Genomic DNA, 12,253 nt, shown 5'->3' with positions numbered 1-12,253 from the left:
TAAATAAGTTAAACACTTTTAATATTTTAAGTTAGATGGAAAATTTTATTATTTTTTCAGCTAATTTGATTGCATTCACATATTTTCTCTCAATCATTTCTCTTTAATTTAACTAATAATCAAGTTTACATAAAATGATTGATTATTTAAAAATTTACTTAAATCAAACAATTTATTTTATCAAAATGTAAAAGTATAGAAAAAAAATTTTAAAAAATTGTTAGATATAATTTATTTTAAAATTATAAGTTAGAATATAAAAAGAAAGGGGATAGAAGAGGAAAATTGAGTTATTTTTGATAATACAGACATTATTTATATCTCACTAATAAATTGACACATGTATATAAAAGTGAAGCATCACCCTTCTCGTTGCCGATTTTGTTCTCTTTGTAAATGTAGCTAGTGAATATAAATAATGGGTAGCATTGAACTAATCCGAGTTAACGAGAAATTTAAATAAGGCTTGTTTGAGTAAAGAGTTTTTTGGGTTTTACGAGTTTTCTCCTAAAACAAGTACAACCATTTTGACACTATCTATATCTCATTCATAAATTGACACATGTACACAAAAGTGAATCATCACCCTTCTCGTGGGTTGATTTTGTTCTCTTTATAAATGTAGTTAGTGAATATAAATAATGGGTAGCATCGAACTAATCCGAGTTAACTGGAAGTTTAAGTAAGGCTTGTTTGAGGAAAAGTTTTTTGGTTTTACTTTAGTTTTTTTTCCTAAAAATCTTTGTGTGATAAAACTAAGAAAAAATTATAATTTTAGTATTTAAATAGATAAAATTATTAATTAAATTGTATATAATATTTGGGATTTTGGATAGACCTAGGTTCTAACTAAAAAAAATTGATAGAGAAAGGAGTAAAAAAAATATATTATTTTGTGAGTCACTCAAATTATGCCAAATCTAGTTCCGTCTAAATTCACTGCGGCTAATCATTTATTTTAAGATATAAATTCATATCGTCCCCACTCTTCCTTCCACCTGAAACTCTAGAATCTTTCAAGTTTCTCTCTCTAATCTCCATCACTAGAATTAATCTTTCATACCAACCATATACTCTATACATCCATGGAACACCAAGAACTGGAATCTCCATTTCTGAACAACCCAGACAAATCAAGGCTCTCCCGGTGCATATCTCGCGACGACGACGAACTCCATGAATTCCGATCATGGCTCCGGTTAATCTGCGTCGACCAATCAACAAAGACAACAACTTTCCTTTCTTGGACAGTGTTCATCATCTTTGCAATCATCGTCCCCTGCATCTCCCATTTCTTCCTCCTCTGTTCTGATTGCGACGGCGAACATAACCGGTCGTTTGATGCAGTTGTCCAATTGTCTCTGACCTCCATAACCACACTTTCGTTCACCTGCTTAACTCGTTTTATGAGCAAATTTGGTCTGAGAAGATTCCTTTTCATAGATAAACTCTGCAATGAAAGCGAAACTGTTAGAGAGAAATACACCGGAGAACTTCATGTAATTTCTCTCACTAGCTCATTATTTAATTTGATTTAAATTTTTTTTTTTTAAATTTAAATTATTGAATAATATTTAAAATTAAATTAATAAAAAAATTAAATTATTTTAAATAAAAAATATTAAATTTATAAATATATAATTAAATAATGAATTATATAAGCTGATATTTAATATTGATTATTTTATAGAGATCCTTCAAGATTCTGTTCATGTTTCTCCTCCCATGTTTCACCGTGGAATGTGCATACAAAATATGGTGGTACGCATCGGGTGTTAACGAGATACCCTTTTTAGGAAACGCGATTGTTAGCGATATCGTAGCTTGTACCGTCGAATTATGTTCGTGGCTTTATCGGACGGTGGTGTTCTTTTTGGTATGTATATTGTTTCGTTTGATTTGTTGTCTTCAAATTCTACGGCTGCAGGATTTTGCTAAGGTTTTTCAGAGTGATTCTTCTGATGTGGAGTTAGTATTGAAAGAACATTTAAGGATTAGACGGTATTTGAAGATAATTAGTCATCGTTATCGATTGTTTATTGTTAGTGCTTTGATTATTGTTACTATTAGTCAATTTGCTTCTTTGTTATTGACTACAAGATCGGGGTCGGAGGTTAATATCTACAAAGCTGGTGAAATCGCGGTAAGTTGTTTTTCTTTGTTTTCAAATAATCCATTTTCATTTAACCTTGTCAAATTGGAGTCTTATGATTTTTTTTTTTCTTTCAAACCTTAGAATTTAAGTTTTTTTTAGTGTTAAAATAATATTTCTTTATTTTTTTACCGTTTTAGACACTATTAACTATCTAATATATTAATACTATTTAATCCAGATATTTTTAAAAATAGTTCAAGATTTATTCAAATTAGTATTGGCTTAGAAGGTTGGATATGGATGAGGTTCTATGTAAAAAAATTAAATATTTTTAATATTTTTTTTTTTAAAACAGTATAAAGATTTATAATAGTGTAAAGTTAAAATATTTAACATAATTGGTTAGTTATATTTTTTATAAACTCATCAACTAGAAATGAATTGTTTATATTAATGGCTATCTAGGAGGATCCTATACAAATGCATAAGTTATATTTGACTATATTCAAATAAATCAAATTAGCTTAATTAAGTGTATTTAAGATTTATAATAGTGTATTTTTATTTTGATTGATGATGAATTGATTAAAATATTAAAAATAAAATAAGATAAAATTTGATTTGAGAGTTTTTAACATCAAAAGTGTTTTTAGAAATTTATATATATAATACTTTTATAAAAAGAGTTATTTTGATTTTATTTTTAGAATTGCCTGCATATTTAAGTTCTCAACTAGTTTTTAATTACAAATTAAAGAAGTAAAATGAACTTTGTAACCGACATTTATTTTATTAGATCTATGATTTATATTAATTGTAACGGCATTTTGTTGCAGTTATGTTCGATCAATCTTCTAACCGGACTAATAATCATACTTCGAAGTGCTACAAGAATTACTCACAAAGCTCAAGCAATCACCTCTCTTGCAGCCAAATGGCACGTTTGTTCCACAATAGATTCATATGAAAATGCTGAATCGGAGACTCCGGTAGCAATCATTAATCATAATCGTCCATTCTCAAAAGGATCATATGAAGACGATGTAGATGAATTTGAAGAAGATGATCTTGACAATACAAAGATGATCCCAGCTTATGCTCGAAGCACAATATGCTTCCAAAAACGTCAAGCGTTAGGTAAATACTGCAACTATTTTGAACATTTTAGAAGTATCGAATTGATATAACTTTGATTTTTTTCTTTAAATTTTGGATTTGATTTGTAGTGACGTACTTTGATAACAACAGAGCTGGAATATTATTGTATGGATCTGTGTTGGATCGAGGATCTCTTCACACCATTTTGGGTATAGAGTTATCTCTTGTACTTTGGTTGCTTGGAAAGACAGTTGCTAATGTTTAAAATGTGGAGTAAAATGAAATAAGGAAGTTCAACTAATATATCCCAATATTAATTTATAATATTATTGGTGTTTACGGCTCTGTATTTGAAATAATTTACTTTTTTATCTTTATATTAAAGGAAAATTATAGATAAATTTCAAAAATTAATTCATATATAAACTTATTAACTATTATTCAAATTCACTTTGATATTTAGAATGATCAAGCTAAAATATGTAACTGGTTTAACTCGGTTAATTGAAAAATCTTTTAAAGTCAAAAGCTAACTAGTAAACTGGTTCTTCTAAAAAATGATAACACAAAATTATAAAGTTGTCTCTGGCTTCAATCAAAATATTTTAAGTAAAATTATAATATACTTAAGTTTAAACCTATTTATTATAACTTTTTATTATTATTAAGTAGAATGATTGATCGAATCATTTGGTTATTTAGCAGAAGAATAAAAGAAAAAAGCTATTTTAGTTTTTATTTAGTTTAATTATTATAACGTCATATTATAAAAATATTTAATTTTATAAAAATATTTTAATTAATAATTTTTTTAATAGAAAGAGAGAGAAAGTAATATATTTATTAGAGCATGGCTATCCATGACCAAAAATGGGTCATGATGCCGATTATAGTTAATTTTGTGAATTTATCATGATGGTTGGTCATTCAATATTCAATGACCAAAACTACAATCGGATCATTGGGTCTTGGTTTTTGTTAAATTTTGACAAAAATCATAATCAAATTCATCCAATAAAATGTTGTCATTTGATCAATATCGGATTGGTTGTTCATATTTTTTTTTATCTCTTATCTTTAAAACTCAATTTTAGTATTATTTATAATTTTTAAAAATAAATAAAATATATCAAAATTCATAATTTTTGGAGATCTATAAATAGAAACCACCGTTGCTATATTTCATAGAAAAAAAATTATCATTTTCTCCATTCTTGTTTATTATCATTTAAAAATTAATTATTATTTTTAAAAATTAAAAAACATTATTAAGTATAAAAATTAGAAATTAAATATTATTATTATATTTAAAAATTATTTATTATTTTTTTAATTTAAAAATATATTTTTTTTAATTTATGGTCAAGATTTTGTTGGTCATGGATATGGATAAGTACAATGACCAAAATCTTGATCTCTTTACCTTATCATGATGATCATGACCAAAAAATGGGTTATTGATAAGGATGCTCTTAGGATTAAATATTATTTTTTTCTTTTGTATATTTATATTTTCTGAAATCGTGGATATTTAAGGCATTGTTTTTTTTTTTTTAATTTAAAAAAAATCAATTAAAATTAATTTTTTAATCCTATCCTTAACATTATTCTAATCTCTATATTATTATTAAAAAATTTATGAGAAATTACTCAAGAAATTTTTATGTAATTTAAATTTTAAATATGATTAAAATTAATTAGAAAATTGAGTATTTATAAGATTTTTGCTGGTTTAATTATGTGGTGATTATCTTTTGAATTATAGTGTTTTTAGTAAATCATTCATAATTTTTTTATAAAATTTTAATATTAATTTTTTCAAATAATTCTAAATAACTTTCAATGTATATATATTTTTTAAAAATAGTCTAAATCTCATAATCTTTTATATGTATATAAATTTTGATCTCTGTCAATAAGTTATTAGTCTCTATATAATTTTTTATTTATTAACGAGTATATTTAATTTTTGTTTTGAGTATTAACAAAGTGTTTGATTTATTTTTAGAAATTTGTATGCAAATAGATTTTATTTAATCTTAATAAATAATATACTCATTAAAAAAAAATCAAATAAATTATTGTTTCTCATTTCTGACCAAATAAAGACCTTAAACCTAAAGTATTATAAGCTTGTTTTGATATAATTTATTTTTAAATAATTAAATATTTAAAAAAAATATAATAATTTATTAATTTATAATCTGATTATTTTCTTCTTCCAATGGGCTTATATTTTATCGGTGTGCACACCCACCGACCGGCCCACAAATTCCGGACACTTACATAGTGTCAACATCGTAATTTATTCAAATAATCATGGCAAAAATATAACATAAATGAAGGAAAACGACAAGACTATAGTACGGTGGGTCCCACTCCGCTTACCGTTTTATTCAGTCTCACTCTTTGTCCTTTGCTTGGTTCGCCCATTACTCTCTTCTCTCACTCTTACGAATTTCGAAAAAGAAAACCCGATTTCGATTTTCTTAGATCTGAAGAGGGCAAAGACCAAAACCCTAGCGAGAAGTACGCTTCTGGTAAGTGTTCTTTCTCTTCCATTTCATCTTTCTTCTCAAATGTTCAAATGTTGTTTGAATTTGACGAATTTTTGGTGGTTTCATTTCGTAATGTATACATGATTATACCCTTTTACTGAATCAAATTGCCGAGAAATGGGTTTGTATTGGAAATATTCTTCTTAGGGTTATTACTTACTTATCACATGCTTTCAGGTTAGAGGTTAGAGATAGTCTCTTCAATGGCTGAAGTGACTAATCAAAGTCCTTTGCATGGTGAAATTACATGTGGGTCTCTTCTACAACAATTGCAGGCAAGTTATAAAATCTTTATTTCTTTGTTTTTTCTTCTTCTATTGAAAGATGAGTTTTTAATTAATTTGTGTAGAGAATCTGGGATGAGGTTGGTGAAAAGGAAGATGAGAGGGACAGGATGATTCTTGAGATAGAGGAAGAATGTTTGGATGTGTACAAGAGGAAGGTAGATCAGGCTGCTAAATCAAGGGCAGAGCTTCTTAGGACATTGGCAGATGCCCAAGTTGAACTCACCAGTCTTTTATCTGCTCTTGGAGAGAAAACTTTTGTTGAGATTGTAAGTTTCCATTTCGAACGATACAAATCGGCCACATATTGAAACTCTTGTTGATTCAGCTACTTTTTCTTTAATTTTCAGCCTGAAAGAAATTCAGGGACTATTAAAGAACAACTTGCTGCTATAGCTCCCCTTCTTGAACAACTATGGAAACAGAAGGACGAGAGAATAGAGGAGTTTTTCGAAGTTCAATCTCAGATACAAAAGATTCGTGGAGAGATTACTGGGGCCAATGGCCAGAAGGGAAATCCCGCCGTTGATGAATCTGATCTTTCACTCAAAAAGTTAGGCGAGTTTCAGTCTCAGTTGCAAGAACTGCAGAAGGAAAAGGTCAATCTTTCGTCTCAGTCAAGATAATTCTCCAGTTTTTATTACAGTATCTTAGTACAAATTAATAATTTTTTGTTTGCTTTGTGATATGTCAGAGTGATAGGTTGCATAAGGTTCTTGAGTTTGTAAGTTCTGTTCATGATCTTTGTGCTGTCCTTGGAATGGATTTCTTCAGTACTGTCACCGAAGTTCATCCAAGCTTAAATGACTCTACTGGTGTTCAATCGAAGAGTATTAGCAATGACACCTTGTCTGTGCTGGCTAAAACGGTTTTAGCACTAAAAGAAGAGAAGCAACAGAGGTTACATAAGGTAAAGTCAGAGTTTTTTGTCTTGCATATACAATGTTGATAAACAAGATGCTGAATTGTATTAGGTAAACATACACTTGATCATATAATTTTCTATAAAAAAAGTTTTGAGTTCATGTGGTGGAAAAGTATGCAGTGTAATTTGTATTTAATCCAATTCACTTCATTAATTGAATCATTAATTAAAATACCTTAAATGTTAAATACAAAGGATATTTTAACCAATTAATCCACTTTTCATCAAACGAGTTTTATTTTTTCCAAAAAATCCTACATCAATCAAGCTCTTAATGTTTCATCAATCTTCTGATATAAGCTTAATTTTTCTGTCAGCTTCAAGAATTAGCAAGTCAGCTTGTCGACCTGTGGAATTTGATGGATACTTCAGAAGAAGAACGTCAATTGTTTGATCATATCACTTGCAACATATCAGCATCAGTTGAGGAAGTAACTATTCCTGGAGCTCTTGCACTAGATCTTATAGAGCAGGTAATAGGTTTTCCTAGACCACTTTTATCCATGTGTTCGATTTGTATAGGAAAGTTACAATTGAGTTGAGTTCTATGTACTGAAATTAATTCATCTTCTGTTGTCAAGGCTGAAGTGGAAGTAGAGAGACTTGATAAGCTAAAAGCTAGTAGGATGAGGGAAATTGCTTTTAAGAAACAAGCAGAACTGGAAGAGATATATGCTCGTGCTCATGTTGAGATTGATCCTGAAGCTGCTAGGGAAAACATAATTTCACTGATTGAGTCTGGGGAAGTTGAACCTTCTGAATTGCTTGCGGATATGGATAATCAAATAACAAAAGCAAAGGAAGAGTCTGCAAGTAGGAAAGAAATACTAGATAAAGTGGAGAAATGGACTTCTGCTTGTGAAGAAGAGAGTTGGCTTGAAGATTACAGTAGGGTATGTGCAAACCTTATTTCTATCTTTTTGTTCAGTGATAGTAGGATTTCAATGAAGAGAAAATATTTTGTTGTATTCTTAATGCGCATTTCACAGAATTAAGGTATTTCTTCAACTGGACTAATTAGGAAAGCATATAACTAAGGATGCTCGCAAACCGATAATCAATGGTTCAGTTAGTTAGTTTGTCTCTTTTTTTGGGGAAGAAATAAAGATGACGAACAAATTAACTGGACTTAAAGTTTGGATCAATGGAGAAGAAAACCCTTAGGCTATGTTTGGATCAGCATAATTGGAATTAAAGTTTTATTGCATAGAATTGAAATTGTGTTACAACTCAATTCTTACGTTTGAAAAAATCATGAAAGTGCAAGTCCATAGTAATAGTGGAATTAATTGAATTTTGAATTAGGCCCCAATTCCAATTCCATCATAACCAAACATAGCCTTAAGTCGTAACATGAATCTCTGATGACATGATCAGTTTTAGTGAAGAAGATTTGATTAAAGGAGAAAGGTAGTTCCATGACTTGGGGTTGTCTACTTGTATGGTAACTATTTAACAATATACTTGACCTGCATTATTTTTTAGTTCTTTTTGTTTGTGGGAATTTTTGTTGTAATTTGAAATTGCCTATTAAAATGTTTTACTTGTATGGTAAATATCATGCTCTAATATTGCACTGCCTCTGAAACAGGATGACAATAGGTATAATGCAAGCAGGGGTGCACATCTCAATCTCAAGAGGGCAGAGAAAGCCCGGATTCTGGTTAACAAAATTCCAGGTATATAATGAAAATATTTCCTCGAAGATTAGGAACAAACAAGTCACACTTTCGCACCTCCTTTTTTTTCATCTTAAATTTGGTAAGCTAGCACGACCCCCCAAATTATCAACTTAAGGCGTTCTTAGTGGGCATCGAACCTAGTACGGCCAATTGAGCTACCCAAGTGGGTTATACTTTGGCAAAATCCTCATCGTTCATTTCACTAATTTTTCTGTTTAGAAAGTTTGTTCACCTCATGAACTCTGTAAATAGGTTAGGACTTCTAGTTTTCAGGGATATATAAATACTAATAATCTCCTTCTAAATTTGTGTAATATTACTATGTTTTATTCTGTATAATATTTGATCCTTTTAAAAATAAATAAATATCATATGCAGGATCCATGTAGTAACTGTTATATTTTAGTAGAATATGATAACTGGCATTGAAGCTTTTGCGTTTTTTTGGGCTAATTTTGAAACCTGTCGTTAATCCTTGCATTGATTCCTTGATGCTAACATGTGCTCTATTTTAGCTCTTGTGGAGACTTTAATTGCAAAAACTCGAGCCTGGGAAGAAGACCGCAGCTTGCAATTTACCTATGATGGTGTTCCTTTGCTTGCAATGCTAGATGAATACGCAATGCTGAGGCAAGATAGAGAAGAAGAGAAACGAAGGTTAAGGGTAAGTCACAAACTTAGCTGATTTAAAGATCCAACTTTTATTTTTCTTTTCAAAATCAGCTTATAAGGTAAAATTTATTTAACAAGAGGAGCTGCTTCTCAAATGCCTCTGATTTCATTAAAAATCAAACTTGTAAATTTAATTGCTTCTAACTTGGAGCTTGTTTGAGGTAGGATTTTTTTGGAAAAAATCTTGTTTGATGGAAAGGGGGATTATTTTGGACCTTGTTTGATTTGAATTATTGAGGATTAATCTCCAATAACCCACAATATAATCCTACAACCCCTCATCAACCAATTTACCCTCTATTTTTTTCTTTTTCTTTTTTTAAAATAATCATAAATGCTTGATCTCACAACCTTGTGAGTTATGACAATGACCTTTGCGCTCTACCATTGAGTTAAACGAGTCTGCATTCTTTTTTTTCTTAAAATTATGTTTTCATTATATATTTATACCATTAATGTCTTCTTCCTTAATAACCCTAAATAATCTACTTTTCAATAACCAATATCGAACATGGTTATATGGAAATAACCTATTGCCAATTGGTTATCCAAATATCCCATAAATGAACATGGCCTTGGGTCATATGGGTTAAATGCCTAAAACATTCTTAGTATTTAATATATTAAATTGTTTGTTAAAGTAAAGGTTAATTTAGCACGATGATTTGATTGCTGAAGCGATTGATACTGGTTAAATGAGTTATTTGGATTAACCTTCATCAAACAAGCCCTTGATCTGGCATCGTTCTCTATTTGGATTACATTTGTTTGATTGATTCTGAATTTTAACCAGTCTAAACATGACAGGATCAGAAAAAGTTCCATGAGCAGCTAAGCACAGAAACAGAATCTGTTTTCGGTTCAAGGGCTAGCCCAAGCCCAGTTCGACCATTGAGTAGTAAGAAGTCAGTTAGCCCTCGTACAAATGGAACAACTGGCAGACGTCTGTCATTAAATGCAAACCAAAATGGTTCAAGGTCTCTAAACAAGGATGGAAAGAGGGATAATGCCAGACCAGCGGCGCCTGTGAACTATGTTGCCATATCGAAAGAAGAGAATAACGGTGCTTCAATTATTCCCCAGACTGAGCCTGTTGTTCTTGCATCTCCCTAGTAACTGAACTAATCGAATGAGTGATCTAGCGAATCTGTAGGCTTAGATTGTGAGTCATATTTGTTAGTTGTTGTAGATCTCTTTTGCCTGTTTCTGAAGAATGAATGAACCATGAGTAATTTAAAAGTGATTGATGACTGACTGCATTTGCTTATCACTGTTTGTCAATTTTAGCATTTAGAGAAGCTCTTTTAATTATTGCTATTAAATTAGAAGGTTTATTTTCTTATTTATAATGCTTTGTTCATCTGGCAATCATTATTGTTGTTTCTCTTGCTTTGATTTTTAAATTCACATATATTAAAGACTCATTTTGATTCTTACCAAAAACCTGCCTTTGAATTGGGGGACATGATCTCCTAACTCATTTTTATTAAAAAAGCTTACACAAAAATTAGTTAAACTCAATTATTTCTTAATAATACAATTATGAACTTTTTTAATCTATCTTAATTATAATACTAATCAACTAGTTTGTGATGATATAACTAGCTATTGGGAAGTGAACACTTGCCTTTTAAGTTAATGGAACTATTATAATGTGTTTGGTTGTAATCAATTATCTAACCTTATTAGATGTTTTTTTTTTTCTTTTTAGAGGACATATAATTAGAGTGGTGCCAACCTATGGTTGGGCGGGCCTACTCACCAAAACTCATTGTTTGACGGGTCGGCCCACCATCCCGGCAGGCTGAAAATCCCCAACTCAACCTAAGGTGGGTTGCTGGTTAGGCGGACCATCCCGCAAGTTGTCTCACTACAAATAAAAATAAATGAAAATCATTAATAGTTCTAGAAAACAAGAGTTTAATAACATGATCAAATAGTCATATTACACACCAAACAAGAGTCTTGTCTATCGTTACACATTAATTGACCAAATAATTCAAACAAAGTAACTAAAATTTGAAAAATTCATAAAATAATTTTTTTAGTAAAGTCAACATTTTTTAAATATCATCAATCGAGATATAATTCATGTCAAATCCTTCTCCTGCATTGCATTTCTCTTCAATGTCTGCATTAACATCCTTTAGAACATTTGAATCCACGGACCTTTAAAGGTGAGAACAAAGAAGAAAGACGGAACAAATAAGTAGTCGGCGGCCGATGAGCGAAGTATTGAGTATTGACTGCTGTAATGCTGCTTGAGAGAGAAAAAAACTAAGCCTATGCCTAAGCTATAAGGCTATAAATCTATTTAGATTTTTTTTACCAACCCGCGGGCCAATCCAAGCCCGACCAGTCTAGGCCCGCGACCCGAGCAGGCTGGTCCGTGTAAGCCCACTTATAAATGAGTTGCTAATATTTCAACCTAACCCGTCTAAATTGTTTGGCGAAGCGGGCCAACCCAACGGGCATAACTCAAATTGACGGCTCTACATGTAATAATAAAATGGACTCTTAGATCTGGGTTCATAAAATATTGGGTTTGAGTATTTTGAAGGATAATATTGGAAATGAAAAATACAAATATAAAATTAAAGCTCATACTTTTGAAATAGATATGATCACATTTGTTACTATGAATAATTTGAAACTTTATGGCTAAAATTTTCATTTATTATCATTTTATTGATTTTTTTAATGAAAATATAAATTATATTTTATTATTAAATTTTGTAAAGTTTTTCCTAAATTTCATTCGCCAAATTGTTATTTAAAACTTGAATTTGAATCGTTTTAATCAAACCATACTCGAACTTTGAAGTATGTCATAAGATTCGAACTACCATAATTTCAATTATTTAATGTGTTATCTTAATTCATTTATTATATTCATAAAAAAAAATCATTTTCCCTCTTATAAGTTTTTCTAATTATTC

The 12,253-nt window shown here is 30.1% G+C and overlaps 2 protein-coding genes across 4 annotated transcripts; both read left to right on the top strand.

The window, feature by feature from the left end:
* Window positions 1-1,010: 1,010 nt before the first annotated feature.
* On the top strand, window positions 1,011-3,525 carry LOC124910631. Of its 2 annotated transcripts, XM_047451302.1 has the most exons (5): window positions 1,011-1,499; window positions 1,691-2,001; window positions 2,101-2,143; window positions 2,932-3,232; window positions 3,322-3,525. In XM_047451302.1, the coding sequence occupies exons 1-5, from the start codon at window positions 1,086-1,088 to the stop codon at window positions 3,456-3,458; spliced, it is 1,206 nt and encodes a 401-aa protein (XP_047307258.1). In that variant the 5' UTR covers window positions 1,011-1,085; the 3' UTR covers window positions 3,459-3,525. The 2 variants fall into 2 exon arrangements, with proteins under 2 accessions (XP_047307258.1, XP_047307257.1); XM_047451301.1 differs by having other exon boundaries at window positions 1,691-2,143.
* A 2,080-nt stretch (window positions 3,526-5,605) lies between these two features.
* LOC124945469 (65-kDa microtubule-associated protein 1-like) lies at window positions 5,606-10,620 on the top strand. 2 transcript variants are annotated; one of them, XM_047485914.1, is made up of 10 exons: window positions 5,606-5,733; window positions 5,929-6,026; window positions 6,101-6,304; window positions 6,386-6,634; window positions 6,730-6,945; window positions 7,278-7,433; window positions 7,542-7,853; window positions 8,552-8,639; window positions 9,158-9,306; window positions 10,122-10,620. In XM_047485914.1, the coding sequence occupies exons 2-10, from the start codon at window positions 5,955-5,957 to the stop codon at window positions 10,425-10,427; spliced, it is 1,752 nt and encodes a 583-aa protein (XP_047341870.1). In that variant the 5' UTR covers window positions 5,606-5,733; window positions 5,929-5,954; the 3' UTR covers window positions 10,428-10,620. The 2 variants fall into 2 exon arrangements, with proteins under 2 accessions (XP_047341870.1, XP_047341871.1); XM_047485915.1 differs by having other exon boundaries at window positions 10,108-10,293.
* The last annotated feature ends 1,633 nt before the right edge of the window (window positions 10,621-12,253 follow it).

This window comes from Impatiens glandulifera, chromosome 7, assembly GCF_907164915.1.
Source record: "Impatiens glandulifera chromosome 7, dImpGla2.1, whole genome shotgun sequence".
In the NCBI taxonomy this organism is placed as follows: domain Eukaryota; kingdom Viridiplantae; phylum Streptophyta; class Magnoliopsida; order Ericales; family Balsaminaceae; genus Impatiens; species Impatiens glandulifera.
This window is presented reverse-complemented; position numbering and strand designations above follow the sequence as displayed.